Raw genomic sequence first — 15,862 nt, 5'->3', positions numbered from 1 at the left:
CTTGCTTGATAAATAACTGCACATTATGTAAACCTGGTATTTTTGTTTGTTTGTATGTTACTTGGTTTTCACTGCTTAAACTACCCTGGAAAGTAAAGTGGCATACCTTTTGGACTTTCTCTGTCCCAGAAGCAGGAAAGCTTGAGCCAGAGGAGCTGCATCTGGACATGATCGCTGAGGCTGACCGTGCTGCTGCTGAGGAGAAAGGAGCCACCCAGAGAGTTCGCCTCACAGGGGCCAATAAGAGGATGTTCAATCTGCTCAAGAAAGCCAAGGTCCAGCTCAACAAGATCGACCAGCAGAAACAACTCAAGACCTCAGGGGTAATAATTGTTTCACTCATGAAAATAATACACATCAAAATGGGCATGCAGACGGTTATTTTTTGCAGTAAACAACATGCATGATGGGATTTTTTTCTGATACAGAATATGCTTTATGTTTCCCTTCATTGTCATTAAATAGGATGATATTCATTAACAACAATATTGTGATATCTCTGGAGAGCTTCCTGTGTAAGCCCATAGTGATGAAACATGTTACCTGCAGCTTCTATCAGGGCCTGCTGGCTCCAGAGATGCAGCTGGGAAGAGACAAAGGAGGAAACAGAAAGAGCAGCTTGAGCCTGCTGCCTCAAACATGACTGACCCTCCCCTGTCACAGGTATGGGCATATAAACACCATCCTGGTCTGTGCTGTTCTCTGCATGTTTTACGTTCAGTGTCTCAGTCTCGCTATTCAATGTGTCTGAATGTTACTTTGTTTCTTTCTCTTACTCAATAAAGTATCAGTATGTTGTTTTTTCCTCACTAAGACCCACCAATTCTGGTCATAAATACATTTTTCATTGTGATGAATGAATGTGTCATAACAGCATCCCTCCCTGTCCCCCCTCTCTCCTTGTTAACAGGAGTTCCGCAGAGCGGGGGGTCCACGCATCAAGCATGTGTGCCGTGCAGCAGCTGTGGTGCTGGGCCAGCCTCGTGCGCTGGTGCCTGAAGATATGATCCCCAGACTCAGTGCTCTGCCACTGCATGAGAGAACTGGCATATCCCCCTCTGGCAAAAACCAAGGTAGAGCCTCAAGCTTTCAAAACTGATTATCAATGCAAATCTCTCAACAAACATTTTTGAGTGACATTCTGCATTCTTGTCTTTCCACACAATTTTCTTTGACTTTCCTATGAAAGATATCATAATTATATACCTTACATATATTGCAGGTGGTCTGTCTCCCTCTGGACCAGACAGCCCTGGGATGCCGGATCAGAAGGTTACCAAGGTCAGGAAGTCGGGAGCAGGTTTTGCTAAACAAAAGAGCCTTGGACCGTTTGGGCTCCGCTCTCGGAGGTGTGGGATCTGCAAGGGCTGCAACCACGAGGAGGACTGTGGCGAGTGCATGAACTGCCTGGACAAACCCAAGTTTGGAGGGCCCAATACGAAGCGACAGTGCTGCATGTAAGTGTGCTGCTCATCAGAATTGCAAAGGTGACGAACTCACTTATATGCTACTAAATTATATAGATTGAATAGACAACTAAATGATAAATGTTTTCCCCTCCAAAAGATATAAAAGATGCGATCAGATTGAAGACCGAAAGGCACGTCGTCTGAGTGGCAAGTTCCCTAGAGGTCCTGGGAAGCGCAGGCGGCACTCCCTCAGCGTGGTTCAGTCTAGCAACGAGGAAGTTGATGGGATGGAGGTGGGGGACAGCCAGAGCCCGTCTGTGAGGAAGCAGCCACGGCGCTGTGTGAAGCCGCGCTCATACTTTGACCTGCTGGACTATGACTCCGACCTGGAGATTACTGTGGGCTCCAACTCTGCCTCCCCTGGCCGGAGGAGAGGCCCCGGCCCACGCAGCCATGGTAGTAATATAACATTATTGAGAAGTGATCATACAAAGGGATTTTCCTCTGTTTATTTAATATTGTCAGATCTTTTAGAAGATCCTGGTCAAAGCTGTGAGGGAATGCATTAACTGTGAAGTATTAACGCTGTATGTCTAATGACCACTGCAATGGTTCCTTTTCGTCTTTAGACTTTGTCTCACTGGATGGATTCCTGGGAGACCTATCAGACGACGGCGTGAGACATCGCAGGCTGCACCACCGAATCCCTCCTGGTCGCCGTAAAACTGAGAAGGTAAAGAATCACAACAGGGCTGCTGCTCTGATGCCACTGAGCAGGCGGTGCTTGAATTAACCATTTCTGGGTCTCCTAGGTGAATAACACAAAGGATCTGCACAACCCACTCCCCACCTCTCTCTCTCCAATCTCTCCTCTATCTTTCCACTCACTTCGTCTTCTCTCTGCTGCACCTTATGGTGGGATTCCCTGTCCTCTCTTCCTTCTCTCTCCTCCTCTCATTCTGAGTTAAGCTGCTGCTTGCTTATAGGTGCTCATGGCAGATAACGCTGGTGCTCTTTTGCTTTGGCCTCAGCAGTCCTACCCTTCACAGGCACAGCGGAGGCGGACAGGCCCGTGGAGCGGTGGTGTCTACAGCTGGCTGGACGATGACCACCAGGGAGAGAGAAGGTCAGAGGGGCTGTCGGCGGAGCAGCTATTGCTGCAGATGATGCAGTCCCCCCCACACCCACAGTCAGACCTGGAGCTATCCTCCTCCTACCCCGAGGACCAGGGGTCCCCCCACCCCTGGCGCCTGCTATCCCACACTGGGGCCACCCCGGGTTGGCCAAGGGCCAGGGCAAGGGTAGGGGGTGAGAGGGGAAGGATGTTGGTGGAGGCGGGTTGGGGACGAGCCCGTTTTCATGCTCCGTCATATTTTTCCCAGAATCCTCTGGAGCAGACGCCACCCAGCGTCCTGGCCGCCCTGGCCAATGGATTCGACCAGAGGGAGAGGGAGCCCACCGAGCCTACGCACAAGATCGGAGTGGATTTCAAGGTCGGGTGTTTTTCCCTGACTCTTGTAGCTGTGGTTTTAGAGATCTCATTTACCAGTTAGCTACTGATTTTGCTTGTCAAGCCAATCTAGAAAGATATACACTACCGTTCAAAAGTTTGGGGTCACTTAGAAATGTCCTTGTTTTCGAAAGAAAAGCATTTTTTTTGTCCATTAGAATAACATCAAATTGATCAGAAATACAGTGTAGACATTGTTAATGTTGTAAATGGCTATTGTAGCTGGAAACGGCTGACTTTTAATGGAATATCTACATAGGCGTGCAGAGGCCCATTATCAGCAACCATCAGTCTTAATTAAATAGTACACCAGTCTCAGAAGAGGAGACTCCGGGATGCTGACCTTCTAGGCAGAGTTGCAAAGAAAAAGCCATATCTCAGACTGGCCAATAAAAATAAGATTAAGCTGGGGTGTCTGAGATAAGGGTTTTCTAATGATCAATTAGCCTTTTAAAATGATAAACTTGGATTAGGAAACACAACGTGCCATTGGAACAAAGGACTGATGGTTGCTGATAATGGGCCTCCGTACACCTATGTAGATAAGCCATTAAAAATCAGCCGTTTCCAGCTACAATAGCAATTTTCAACATTAACAATGTCTACATTGTATTTCTGATCAATTTGATGTTATTTTAATGGACAAAAAAAAATGCTTTTCTTTCGAAAACAAGGACATTTGTAAGTGACCCCAAACGTTTGAACTGTAGTGTAGGCCCAGTGCAAGTGCATTGATTTAGACAACTAAACTTGAGCCTTGCATTATAATTAAGCAATAAAGCTGAGGCGATGTTGTATATTGGCCAATATACCAGAAATCCCTGAGGTGCCTTATTGCTATTATAAACCGTTACCAACATAAATATAACAGTAAATACGTCGTTTTGCATCATACCCGTGCTATATTGTATGCTAAATACACAGGAATGCTGTTTCAGCCAACCAGCATCCAGGACCCAAACTACTCATAATTTGCCATTATCATCATCAGGCTTTGTGTGTCTTTGGTTAGGTTTAGTTATGTAATTATATTATCTATCCACTGGATGTCAGTGTTCTTCTACATCAAGAGTCCAAAAGGCTGTTTCCCCATCTCTGTATCACCCACTCCTGTGTCTGACTCTGTCCTGTGGCCTCAGCATGAGAGGTGAAAGCTGTGTCTAATCATCCCCTGTCTGCCCTGCAGGAGGACTGTGACCTCCAGAACGTGTGGATGATGGGAGGCCTGAGTATCCTGACCTCTGTGCCCCTCATGCCCCCCTGTGTCTGCCTGCTGTGTGCCAGTAAAGGACAACAAGAGGTATAGGCTCACAACATGGCTCTGTTATTACAATGTCCCATTGGAGGAATGTCTTTGTTTTCAACACTGCTATTTGCTATAGGATGTTTTTGTCATTGAAGAAAATGGATCTACCATTGGAAAGTCTTAAACCTGCAGACCGTTGTCTGTTCCTATCCTAGCAGATGCTGTACTGCCAGGTGTGCTGTGAGCCCTTCCACCGGTTTTGCCTTGAGCCAACGGAGCGGCCCTCTGAGGAGAACAGGGAGAACTGGTGCTGTCGCCGCTGCAAGTGCTGCCACGTATGTGGCAGAAAAAACAAGCACTCCAAGGTATGGGTCCACACAAGGCCCCAGTCACTCCAGTCTCACCTGAGGACTTATCCACCTGGTCACTAGTTTTAGGCTATATCTAGGGCCTATAGTTAACCCAGAGATGGAAGAGGAAGCGAGGTACTCTACTCTGTTTTTTTTTTCTGGTTCAATGACTAAGTCAATGAACTAAGTAGACATGATCTAGCTGCTATTACATTGGTGTCTATGGGAGAGACACTTAAGTAGACCGGAACTGACCATTTTTTCAATTGTTAACGGCCTGAGTGTGATCTATCTTCATATATCCACATCTTTGGATTTTCCATCAGGAATAAACTGTGACCCCGACATCAGTATAGCCACCAATCTACAGTGGGGAGAACAAGTATTTGATACACTGCTGATTTTGCAGGTTTTCCTACTTACAAAGCATATAGAGGTCTGTAATTTTTATCATAGGTACACTTCAACTGTGAGAGACGGAATCTAAAACAAAAATCCAGAAAATCACATTGTATGATTTTTAAGTAATTAATTTGCATTTTATTGCATGACATAAGTATTTGATGCATCAGAAAAGCAGAACTTAATATTTGGTACAGAAACCTTTGTTTGCAATTACAGAGATCATACGTTTCATACGTAGGTCTTGACCAGGTTTGCACACACTGCAGCAGGGATTTTGGCCCACTCCTCCATACAGACCTTCTCCAGATCCTTCAGGTTTCGGGGCTGTCGCTGGGCAATACGGACTTTCAGCTCCCTCCCAAAGATTTTCTATTGGGTTCAGGTCTGGAGACTGGCTAGGCCACTCCAGGACCTTGAGATGCTTCTTACGGAGCCACTCCTTAGTTGCCCTGGCTGTGTGTTTTGGGTCGTTGTCATGCTGGAAGACCCAGCCACGACCCATCTTCAATGCTCTTACTGAGGTAGGAGGTTGTTGGCCAAAATCTCGCGATACATGGCCCCATCCATCCTCCCCTCAGTACGGTGCAGTCGTCCTGTCCCCTTTGCAGAAAAGCATCCCCAAAGAATGATGTTTCCACCTCCATGCTTCACGGTTGGGATGGTGTTCTTGGGATTGTACTCATCCTTCTTCTTCCTCCAAACACGGCGAGTGGAGTTTAGACCAAAAAGCTCTATTTTTGTCTCATCAGACCGCATGACCTTCTCCCATTCCTCCTCTGGATCATCCAGATGGTCATTGGCAAACTTCACACGGGCCTGGACATGCGCTGGCTTGAGCAGGGGGACCTTGCGTGCGCTGCAGGATTTTAATCCATGACGGCGTAGTGTGTTACTAATGGTTTTCTTTGAGACTGTGGTCCCAGCTCTCTTCAGGTCATTGACCAGGTCCTGCCGTGTAGTTCTGGGCTGATCCCTCACCTTCCTCATGATCATTGATGCCCCACGAGGTGAGATCTTGCATGGAGCCCCAGACCGAGGGTGATTGACCGTCATCTTGAACTTCTTCCATTTTCTAATAATTGCGCCAACAGTTGTTGCCTTCTCACCAAGCTGCTTGCCTATTGTCCTGTAGCCCATCCCAGCCTTGTGCAGGTCTACAATTTTATCCCTGATATCCTTACACAGCTCTCTGGTCTTGGCCATTGTGGAGAGGTTGGAGTCTGTTTGATTGAGTGTGTGGACAGGTGCAGTTAATACAGGTAATGAGTGGAGAACAAGAGGGCTTCTTAAAGAAAAACTAACAGGTCTGTGAGAGCTGGAATTCTTACTGGTTGGCAGGTGATAAAATACTTATGTCATGCAATAAAATGCAAATTATTTACTTACAAATCATACAATGTGATTTTCTGGATTTCTCTCACAGTTGAAGTGTACCTATGATAAAAATTACAGACCTCTACATGCTTTGTAAGTAGGAAAACCTGCGAAATCGGCAGTGTATCAAATACTTGTTCTCCCCACTGTATGTGTAACTCTGTGATGCCATATCTCTCTGGTGTTCCTCAGCCTATGCTGGAGTGTGACAGATGTCAGAACTGTTATCACCCTTCATGCCTGGGGCCTAACTACCCCAAACCCAACAAGAGGAGGAAGGCCTGGGTGTGTATGACGTGCATCAGGTGTAAAAGCTGTGGGGTTACACCAGGGAAGAGTTGGGACACAGAGTGGAACCACGATAAAGGACTCTGTCCGGACTGCACCAAGCTCCACGACCAAGGTGAGATGACGTGAGCACGCTGGGGAACTCAATCTGCAAACACAAATGTTAAAACATGATAAAAGACAAGTTCATTTCTTTGATTTCACTGTTCATATGGGAATGGCAGGATATTGACGATATCTCCCTCTAAAGGCAACTACTGTCCAATCTGCTTCAAGTGCTATGAGGACAGTGACTACGACAGTCAGATGATGCAGTGTGCCACCTGCAACCACTGGGTACACGCCAAGTGTGAGGACCTAACAGGTGAGTCTTCCAGTGTTACTCCCAACTTCTTCTGCTGTGTAATGTGCTCCCATGCTCAGCAGTACCTTTCACAGGGATGCAAACTTGAGCTGGGTTGCGCAGACAGTGATGGGAATTCTGTAGTTACATTTGTTTAATTATTGGAGCGGCTCGCAGTGCAAGCAAAGTGGATACATATTATTCGGTATCATGATACTTGGTCTGGTAGCACATTGTTAGTAAAGTGTTGGTATCTGCTATTCTGATAATAGGCAGATTTTTTTGCAGTTTACGCAGCCTTTTTTGTGTTTCCGTGCGAATAATTTCTGTCACCTTTTTAGGCCCTCACCAGTTTGCACTGAGGGTATAAAACATTATAAACACCTGCTCTTTCCATGACATGCCTGACCAGGTGAATCCAGGTGAAAGCTATAAGCTCTTATTGATGTTACCTTCAGTCAGTGTACTCACCTCCCTGACGAAGGCCCTTCTCTCCCGATTGCTCAATTTGGCCGGGCGGCCAGCTCTAGGAAGAGTCTTGGTGGTTCCAAACTTCTTCCATTTAAGAATGATGAAGGCCACTGTGTTCTTGGGGACATTCTTGGGAAAGTATTCAGATCCGTTCCCCTTTTCCACATTTTGTTACGTTATAGCCTTATTCTAAAGTTGATTAAATAACACATTTTCATCATCAATCTACACACAATACCCCATAATCACAAAATGGAAACAGGTTTTTAGAAATGTTTGCAAATGTATAAAAATAAAACATACCTTATTTACATAAGTATTCAGACCCTTTGCTATGAGACTCGAAATTGAGCTCAGGTGCGTCCTGTTTCCATTGATCATCCTTTAGATGTTTCTACAACTTGATTGGAGTCCACCTGTGGTACATTTAATTGATTGGACATGATTTGGAAAGGCACACACCTGTCTATATAGCTAAGAGCTCTAAGGAATTGTCCGTAGAGCTCCGAGACAGGATTGTGTTTGAGGCACGGATCTGGGGAAGGGTACCAAAACATTCCTGCAGCATTGAAGGTCCCCAAGGACACAGTGGCCTACATTCTTAAATGGAAGAAGTTTGGAACCACCAATACTTTTCCTAGTGCTGGCCGCCCGTCCAAACTGAGCAATCGGGGGAGAAGGGCCCTGGTCACGCTGACAGAGCTCCAAAGTTCCCCTGTGGAGATGGAAGAACCTTCCAGAAGGACAACCATCTCTGCAGCACTCCACCAATCAGGCCTTTATGGTGGAGTGGCCAGACGGAAGACACCCCTCAGTAAAAGGCACATGACAGCCCGCTTGGAGTTTGCCAAAAGGCTCCAAAAGGACTCTCAGACCATGAGAAACAAGATTCTCTGGTCTGATGAAACCAAGATTGAACTCTTTGGCCTGAATGCCAAGCGTCATGTCTGGAGGAAACCAGGCACCATCCCTACGGTGAAGCGTGGTGGTGGCAGCATCATGCTGCAGGGATGTTTTTCAGCGGCAGGGACTGTTAGACTAGTCAGGATCGAGGGAAAGATGAACGGAGCAAAGTACAGAGATCCTTCCTGCTCCAGAGCGCTCAGGACCTCAGACTGGACAACGACCCTAAGTACCCAGCCAAGACATTTACATTTACATTTACATTTTAGTCATTTAGCAGACGCTCTTATCCAGAGCGACTTACAGGAGCAATTAGGGTTAAGTGCCTTGCTCAAGGGCACATTAACGTCATTTAGCAGACGCTCTTAGCCAGAGCGACTCACAAATTGGTGCGTTCACCCTATAGCCAGTGGGATAACCACTTTACAATTTGGGGGGGGGGTTTAGAAGGAATACTTTATCCTATCCCAGGTATTCCTTAAAGAGGTGGGGGTTTCAAATGTCTCCGGAAGGTGGTGAGTGACTCCGCTGTCCTGGCGTCGTGAGGGAGCTTGTTCCACCATTGGGGTGCCAGAGCAGCGAACAGTTTTGACTGGGCTGAGCGGGAGCTATGCTTCCGCAGAGGAAGGGAGCCAGCAGGCCAGAGGTGGATGAACGCAATGCCCTCGTTTGGGTGTAGGGACTGATCAGAGCCTGAAGGTACAGAGGTGCCGTTCCCCTCACTGCTCCATAGGCAAGCACCATGGTCTTGTAGCGGATGCGAGCTTCAACTGGAAGCCAGTGGAGTGTGCGGAGGAGGGGGTGACGTGAGAGAACTTGGGAAGGTTGAACACCAGACGGGCTGCGGCATTCTGGATGAGTTGTAGGGGTTTAATGGCACAGGCAGGGAGGCCAGCCAACAGCGAGTTGCAGTAGTCCAGACGGGAGATGACAAGTGCCTGGACCAGGACCTGCGCCGCTTCCTGTGTAAGGCAGGGTCGCACTCTCCGAATGTTGTAGAGCATGAACCTGCAGGAGCGGGTCACCGCCTTGATGTTGGCGGAGAACGACAGGGTGTTGTCCAGGGTCACGCCTAGGCTCTTCGCACTCTGGGAGGAGGACACAGCGGAGTTGTCAACCGTGATGGCGAGATCATGGAACGGGCAGTCCTTCCCGGGAGGAAGAGCAGCTCCGTCTTGCCAGGGTTCAGCTTGAGGTGGTGATCCGTCATCCATACTGATATGTCTGCCAGACATGCAGAGATGCGATTCGCCACCTGGTTATCAGAAGGGGGAAAGGAGAAGATTAGTTGTGTATCGTCAGCGTAGCAATGATAGGAAAGGCCATGTGAGGATATGACAGAGCCAAGTGACTTGGTGTATAGGGAGAAAAGGAGAGGGCCTAGAACCGAGCCCTGGGGGACACCAGTGGTGAGAGCACGTGGTGCGGAGACAGCTTCCGCCACGCCACTTGGTAGGAGCGACCGGTCAGGTAGGACGCAATCCAGGAGTGAGCCGCGCCGGAGATGCCCAGCTCGGAGAGGGTGGAGAGGAGGATCTGATGGTTCACAGTATCAAAGGCAGCAGACAGGTCTAGAAGGACAAGAGCAGAGGAGAGAGAGTTAGCTTTAGCAGTGCGGAGAGTCTCCGTGACACAGAGAAGAGCAGTCTCAGTTGAATGACCAGTCCTGAAACCTGATTGGTTTGGATCAAGAAGGTCATTCTGAGAGAGATAGCAAGAGAGTTGGCTAAAGACGGCACGCTCAATAGTTTTGGAAAGAAAAGAAAGAAGGGATACTGGTCTGTAGTTGTTGACATCAGTGGGGTCGAGTGTTGGTTTTTTGAGAAGGGGAGCAACTCTCGCTCTCTTGAAGACGGAAGGGACATGGCCAGCGGTCAAGGATGAGTTGATCAGCGAGGTGAGGTAGGGGAGAAGGTCACCGGAGATGGTCTGGAGAAGGGAGGAGGGGATGGGGTCAAGCGGGCAGGTTGTTGGGCGGCCTGCAGTCACAAGTCGCAGGATTTTATCTGGAGAGAGAGGGGAGAAAGAAGTCAAAGCATAGGGTAGGGCAGTGTGAGCAGGACCAGCAGTGTCATTAGACTTAACAAACGAGGATCGGATGTCGTCAACCTTCTTTTCAAAGTGGTTGACGAAGTCATCCACAGAGAGAGAAGGAGGGGGGATTCAGGAGGGAGGAAAATGTGGCAAAGAGCTTCCTAGGGTTAGAGGCAGATGCTTGGAATTTAGAGTGGTAGAAGGTGGCCTTAGCAGCAGAAACAGATGAAGAAAATGTAGAGAGGAGGGAGTGAAAAGATGCCAGGTCGGCAGGGAGTTTAGTTTTCTTCCATTTCCGCTCCGCTGCCCGGAGCTCTGTTCTGTGAGCTCGCAATGAGTCATCAAGCCACGGAGCTGGAGGGGAGGACCGAGCCGGCCGGGAGGATAGGGGACACAGAGAGTCAAAGGATGCAGAAAGGGAGGAGAGGAGGGTTGAGGAGGCAGAATCAGGAGATTGGAGGGAGAAGGATTGAGCAGAGGGAAGAGATGATAGGATGGAAGAGGAGAGAGTAGTGGGAGAGAGAGAGCGAAGGTTGCGGCGGCGCATTACCATCTGTGTAGGGGCAGAGTGAGTAGTGTGGGAGGAGAGTGAGAGAGAAAAGGAAACAAAGTAGTGGTCGGAGACATGGAGGGGAGTTGCAGTGAGATTAGTAGAGGAGCAGCATCTAGTGAAGATGAGGTCAAGCGTATTGCCTGCCTTGTGAGTAGGGGGGACGGTGAGAGGGTGAGGTCAAAAGAGGAGAGAAGTGGAAAGAAGGAGGCAGAGAGAAATGAGTCAAATGTGGACATAGGGAGGTTGAAATCCCCCAAAACTGTGAGGGGTGAGCCATCCTCAGGGAAGGAACTTATCAAGGCGTCAAGCTCATTGATGAACTCTCCAAGGGAACCTGGAGGGCGATAGATGACAAGGATATTAAGCTTAAATGGGCTAGTGACTGTGACAGCATGGAATTCAAATGAGGAGATAGACAGATGGGTTAGGGGAAAAATTTAGAATGTCCACTTGGGAGAGATGAGGATTCCTGTACCACCACCCCTCTGACCAGATGCTCTCGGGGTATGCGAGAACACATGGTCAGACGAGGAGAGAGCAGTAGGAGTAGCAGTGTTTTCAGTGGTGATCCATGTTTCCGTCAGCGCCAGGAAGTCGAGGGACTGGAGGTTGGCATAGGCTGGGATGAAGTCAGCTTTGTTGGCAGCAGAACGGCAGTTCCAGAGGCTGCCTGCGACCTGGAACTCCACGTGGGTGGTGCGTGCAGGAACCACCAGGTTAGAGAGGCAGCAGCCACGCGGTGTGGTGCGTTTGTGTAGCCTGTGCAGAGAGGAGAGAACAGGGATAGGCAGAGGCATAGTTGACAGGCTGTAGCAAATGGCTACAAAAATGCAGAGGAGATCGGAATGAAATGGGCTAAGCATCTGGGAGCGGAGAGAGCAGGGCCTCCCTCACCAAAAACTTCTACCTCAGAAACTAAAATTGTTTCACTGAACCACCCGAACAAAAACTCTCCCAACTTCCGCCTTTAGAAATCAGAATTGTTGTGAACCACAGCGGTTCAATGTTTAAAGGAATAGACTCAACCCACTTTATTCAGCTAGCCAACTATGACACCATAGCCAACTAGCAAGCTAGCATCCAATAACAATAACACACCGTTTAGCACCAACACTTGGTCACAACAAACCACCAATAATGTGATAACACACTAAACAGATCATTCGTGTCTGTGTCAAGTTCCTTTCATGACGCAGCAATGATTAGACGTTGGCTAGCGCAGGAGTGTCCTTGAGTGGCCTAGCCAGAGCCCGGACTTGAACCCAATCTAACATCTCTGGAGAGACTGAAAATAGCTGTGTAGCGATGCGCCCCATCCAACCTGACAGAGCTTGAGAGGATCTGCAGAGAAGAATGGGAGAAACTCCTCAAATACAGGTGTGCCAAGCTTGTAGCGTCATACCCAAGAAGACTTGAGGCTGTAATCGCTGCCAAAGGTGCTTAAACAAAGTACTGGGTAAAGGGTCTGAATAGTTATGTAAATGTGATATTTCTGTTTTCTTTAATACATTTGCAAAAAAAATCTAAACCTGTTTTTGCTTTGTCATTATGGGGTATTGATGAGGATTTTTTTTTAAATCAATTTTAGAATAAGGCTATAACCTAACAAAATGTGGAAAAAGTCAAGGGATCTGAATACTTTCAGAAAAAACTGTATATTCCTTCCTCTCATTCCTCCAGCCAAATCACAGGTAGCTTATATGAGCAAATCAGCCATTCTATGCAGTATTCTATTATACACTGATCAGTGTTATGTTCAATTCGTTTTTTTGAGTAGAAGTGTGAATTTCACTGACAAGATGCTAGGCCACTGATTGTGTAATGGGACCAGTAGCATTAAAGAGCATTCAACAAATGACTCATCACAGTACGCACAGGAGTTTCCAATAAAGAACTAGTATGAAAGTTCTCTTGAATTACGTGGGTGATTCTCAAAATAGTTCAATGTGATGCCCTGATGTAATATTCTGGCGAAAGGAGTTGTGAAAATGCACGACTAGAGTTCTGCTTTGTAGTGGGTTTTTTCTCCAGTTATGAGGAAGTTGACCTTTGCTCTGGCAGGAACATGTTTCTCACATTTTTGGTTTGTTTGTCTAGTTTCAGTTCGTTGTCCTTGGAATTGACACCATAGGCGAGGCGCATGCGGTTACCGATAGGAAGCGTGGGGAGTGATTGGTCCGTTTATTACAGACAAAACTGTGGTTATATGTAGAAACCAGACAACAAAGTTTAAATTAAGCCCATAAAATCGATAGATTAATATATCCCCAAGCACCTGGGAGAGAGTGAGTGGTCAGTTTTGTATAACAGCAAACCAATCAGTTGGTAAAGTGACGCGGCGACACAACCATGGCTTCTCTCAGTGGAAAAGACAAGGAACAACTTGGAGATGCAAATGAGAGTAATGAACAGCTGAAGGATATCCAGGAAAACATAGCTAAAAGGCTCTTGATGCTCACCAAAACAAACAAACTGTTACAATCTGTGGTGAAAACAGTAGATTTGCTCGAAAAGACACGCACCAACAAGGCATGCGCAAGAGAGAACAAGATGACAAATGTATTGTTTTGGAAACAAAGCTGCTAACTTTGGAAGATTAATTGGACCAACAAGAAAATACTATAGAATGAGACGAAACAACATGAGAATATTGTCCTTACTGGAAGACGAGGAACAAGAAGACCCTTCCAGCGACGTGGTCATACTGATATCGGAGGAACTTGACGTGGGGTATATCACCAGAGGATCTGGAACGATGCCATCGGTGTGAAATAGAAGAACGCAAAATACCGCATGGTAATCTTCAAGTTGTGGAACTATCAGATCAAAGTCAACATTCTGAATGCACAGGGGGGTAAGGAGATTAAAATCCATGGCCAATTCATTAGATTCATCCAGGACCTGTCTGCTAGGCTGCGATCAGACAGTCACTGGAGAAAGGAGGAATCAAAACTCCTCTCCGATTCCTGGCAGTGCTGTGGGTATGGAAGAGAAAGCAAAGGATGGAATTCACAAGTGCAGATGAGGCCCTTGACAAGCTGGAATAATCCCTTCCAGTGAAGGAGAGACCCCTGGTTTGAGGAAAGGAAGAAGCAGGGAAAGGTGATAAACACTCTAGGCTACATACAGGGATGCTAGGACCAGCACATCGTAAATTGAGACATTATTATTCCCCCCCTCCCCCCAATACAATCTATGCTCTACCTTCCCCAAGTTATTCTCCTTCTGTATGAAGTAATGATTGAAGTAACCGATGCCAATGGGCTACATGGACATTGGAAAGTCAATTCAAAAAGGGAAAAATAGCATGTACAGTGCCTTCAAAAAGTATTCACACCCCTCAACTTTTTCCACATTTAGTTGTTACAAAGTGGGATTACAATGGATTTAATAGTCATCTACTCAAAATACTCTGTCAAAGTAGAAAAATCAGAACATTAAAAAATAATATATGAAAAATAATAACATCTTGATAATAAACATAATACAAATATATCTTGATTAAGTATTCAACCCCCTTAGTCAATACGTTAGAATCACCTTTTGGCAGCGATTACAGCTGTAAGTCTCTAAGGGCTTGGGATGTAACAACCATTAAGCATCTGATCTTATGGTTGATTGTGGAGGAAAGGGTTGTGTGTGTTTATCCCACATCTGTTGCAAGGGGGTAAGGATGTTAGGAAGAATATAGGATGAACCACAATAATTGTTTGCTAAAATAATATTTGCTTGACAAAAATGTAATGTAATACAATGGCAATCCGGGTTATAGGTAACAATCCTATGCATGAACCGCCGACATTATTATGCATATTCATTGATAATGATGGAAATTAAGATATTCAAGATATTTGAATAGATATTTAAAAAAAAATATATATATATATATATATATATATATGAGGTGAGAGCATTGGAAATGATTTTGGCGGTTGACCTGCTTCTATTTTGTGGGTGACACTGTGTGCTGTTTTCGATGGATGGGTCCTGGCCTCTCGAGGTATACCAAACCTTTTTTGATATACTCAGAGGACCGATATTAGCATGTTTTAACCACTCCTATGAAAATGGTAGATTATCAGACACTCAAGAAGAAGGTCTGATTTCATTATTACTGAAACAGGATACAAGTAGAAAATATAAAGATCCAGTCCATGTAAAAAATTGGAGTCCCCTTACACTTCAGTTTTGTGATGCAAAAATTCTAGCAACATGTATAGCGCATAGAATTAAAAAGGTATTGTCGGCCATTATTCATTCTAATCAGACAGGTTTTTTACATGGACGATACATTGGCGATAATATAAGGCAAGTACTGGAAACAATAGAACACTATGAAAAATCTGGGAAACCAGGCCTGCTATTCATAGCAGACTTTGAAAAGGCATTTGAGAAAGTACGACTGGGGTTTATATATAAATGCCTGGAGCATTTCAATTTAGGAGAATCTCTTATAAAATGGGTTAAAGTCATGTATAGTAACCCTAGGTGTAAAATAGTGAATAATGGCTATTTCTCAGAAAGTTTTAAATTGTCAAGAGGAGTGAAACAAGGTTGCCCACTATTGGCATATCTATTTATTATGGCCATTGAAATGTTAGCTATTAAAATCAGATCCAACAATAATATCAAGGGATTAGAAATACAGGGCTTAAAAACAAAGTTGTCATTGTAAGCTGATGATTCATGTTTTCTTTTAAATCCACAACTATAATCCCTCCACAGCCACCTCATAGATGATCTAGATAAATTTTCTAACCTCTCTGGATTACAACCAAATTATGATAAATGTACTATATTACGTATTGGATCACTAAAAAATAAAAATGTTACATTACCATGTAGTAAGTTAGCAAAAATAGATAAGATCTTGCTACCATGGAAAGGTAAATCCCTGTCTATTTGTGGAAAAATCACCCTGATTAACTCTTTAGTATTATCCCAGTTTACCTTTTTGCTTACGGTCTTGCCTACGC

At 45.7% G+C, this 15,862-nt stretch overlaps 1 protein-coding gene across 3 annotated transcripts in view; it reads left to right on the top strand.

The window, feature by feature from the left end:
- Positions 1-15,862, top strand: part of LOC121585346 (histone-lysine N-methyltransferase 2A) — a 57,659-nt gene that overhangs the window by 17,129 nt on the left and 24,668 nt on the right. For 2 of the 3 annotated variants that reach the window (XM_045213311.1, XM_045213309.1), the window contains exons 4-14: positions 130-323; positions 550-663; positions 911-1,073; positions 1,223-1,457; positions 1,567-1,865; positions 2,039-2,142; positions 2,792-2,902; positions 4,106-4,219; positions 4,381-4,530; positions 6,487-6,697; positions 6,833-6,946. In XM_045213311.1, the coding sequence (XP_045069246.1) occupies positions 130-323; positions 550-663; positions 911-1,073; positions 1,223-1,457; positions 1,567-1,865; positions 2,039-2,142; positions 2,792-2,902; positions 4,106-4,219; positions 4,381-4,530; positions 6,487-6,697; positions 6,833-6,946 (1,809 nt within the window). The remainder of the gene's footprint in view (positions 1-129; positions 324-549; positions 664-910; positions 1,074-1,222; positions 1,458-1,566; positions 1,866-2,038; positions 2,143-2,791; positions 2,903-4,105; positions 4,220-4,380; positions 4,531-6,486; positions 6,698-6,832; positions 6,947-15,862) is intronic. The other variant, XM_045213310.1, reaches the window with a different exon arrangement.

The sequence above is a fragment of the Coregonus clupeaformis genome, unplaced genomic scaffold (assembly GCF_020615455.1).
Source record: "Coregonus clupeaformis isolate EN_2021a unplaced genomic scaffold, ASM2061545v1 scaf0096, whole genome shotgun sequence".
Taxonomy (NCBI): domain Eukaryota; kingdom Metazoa; phylum Chordata; class Actinopteri; order Salmoniformes; family Salmonidae; genus Coregonus; species Coregonus clupeaformis.
Note: the sequence above shows the minus strand (reverse complement) of the source record. Positions and strands in the feature narration are given on the sequence as shown.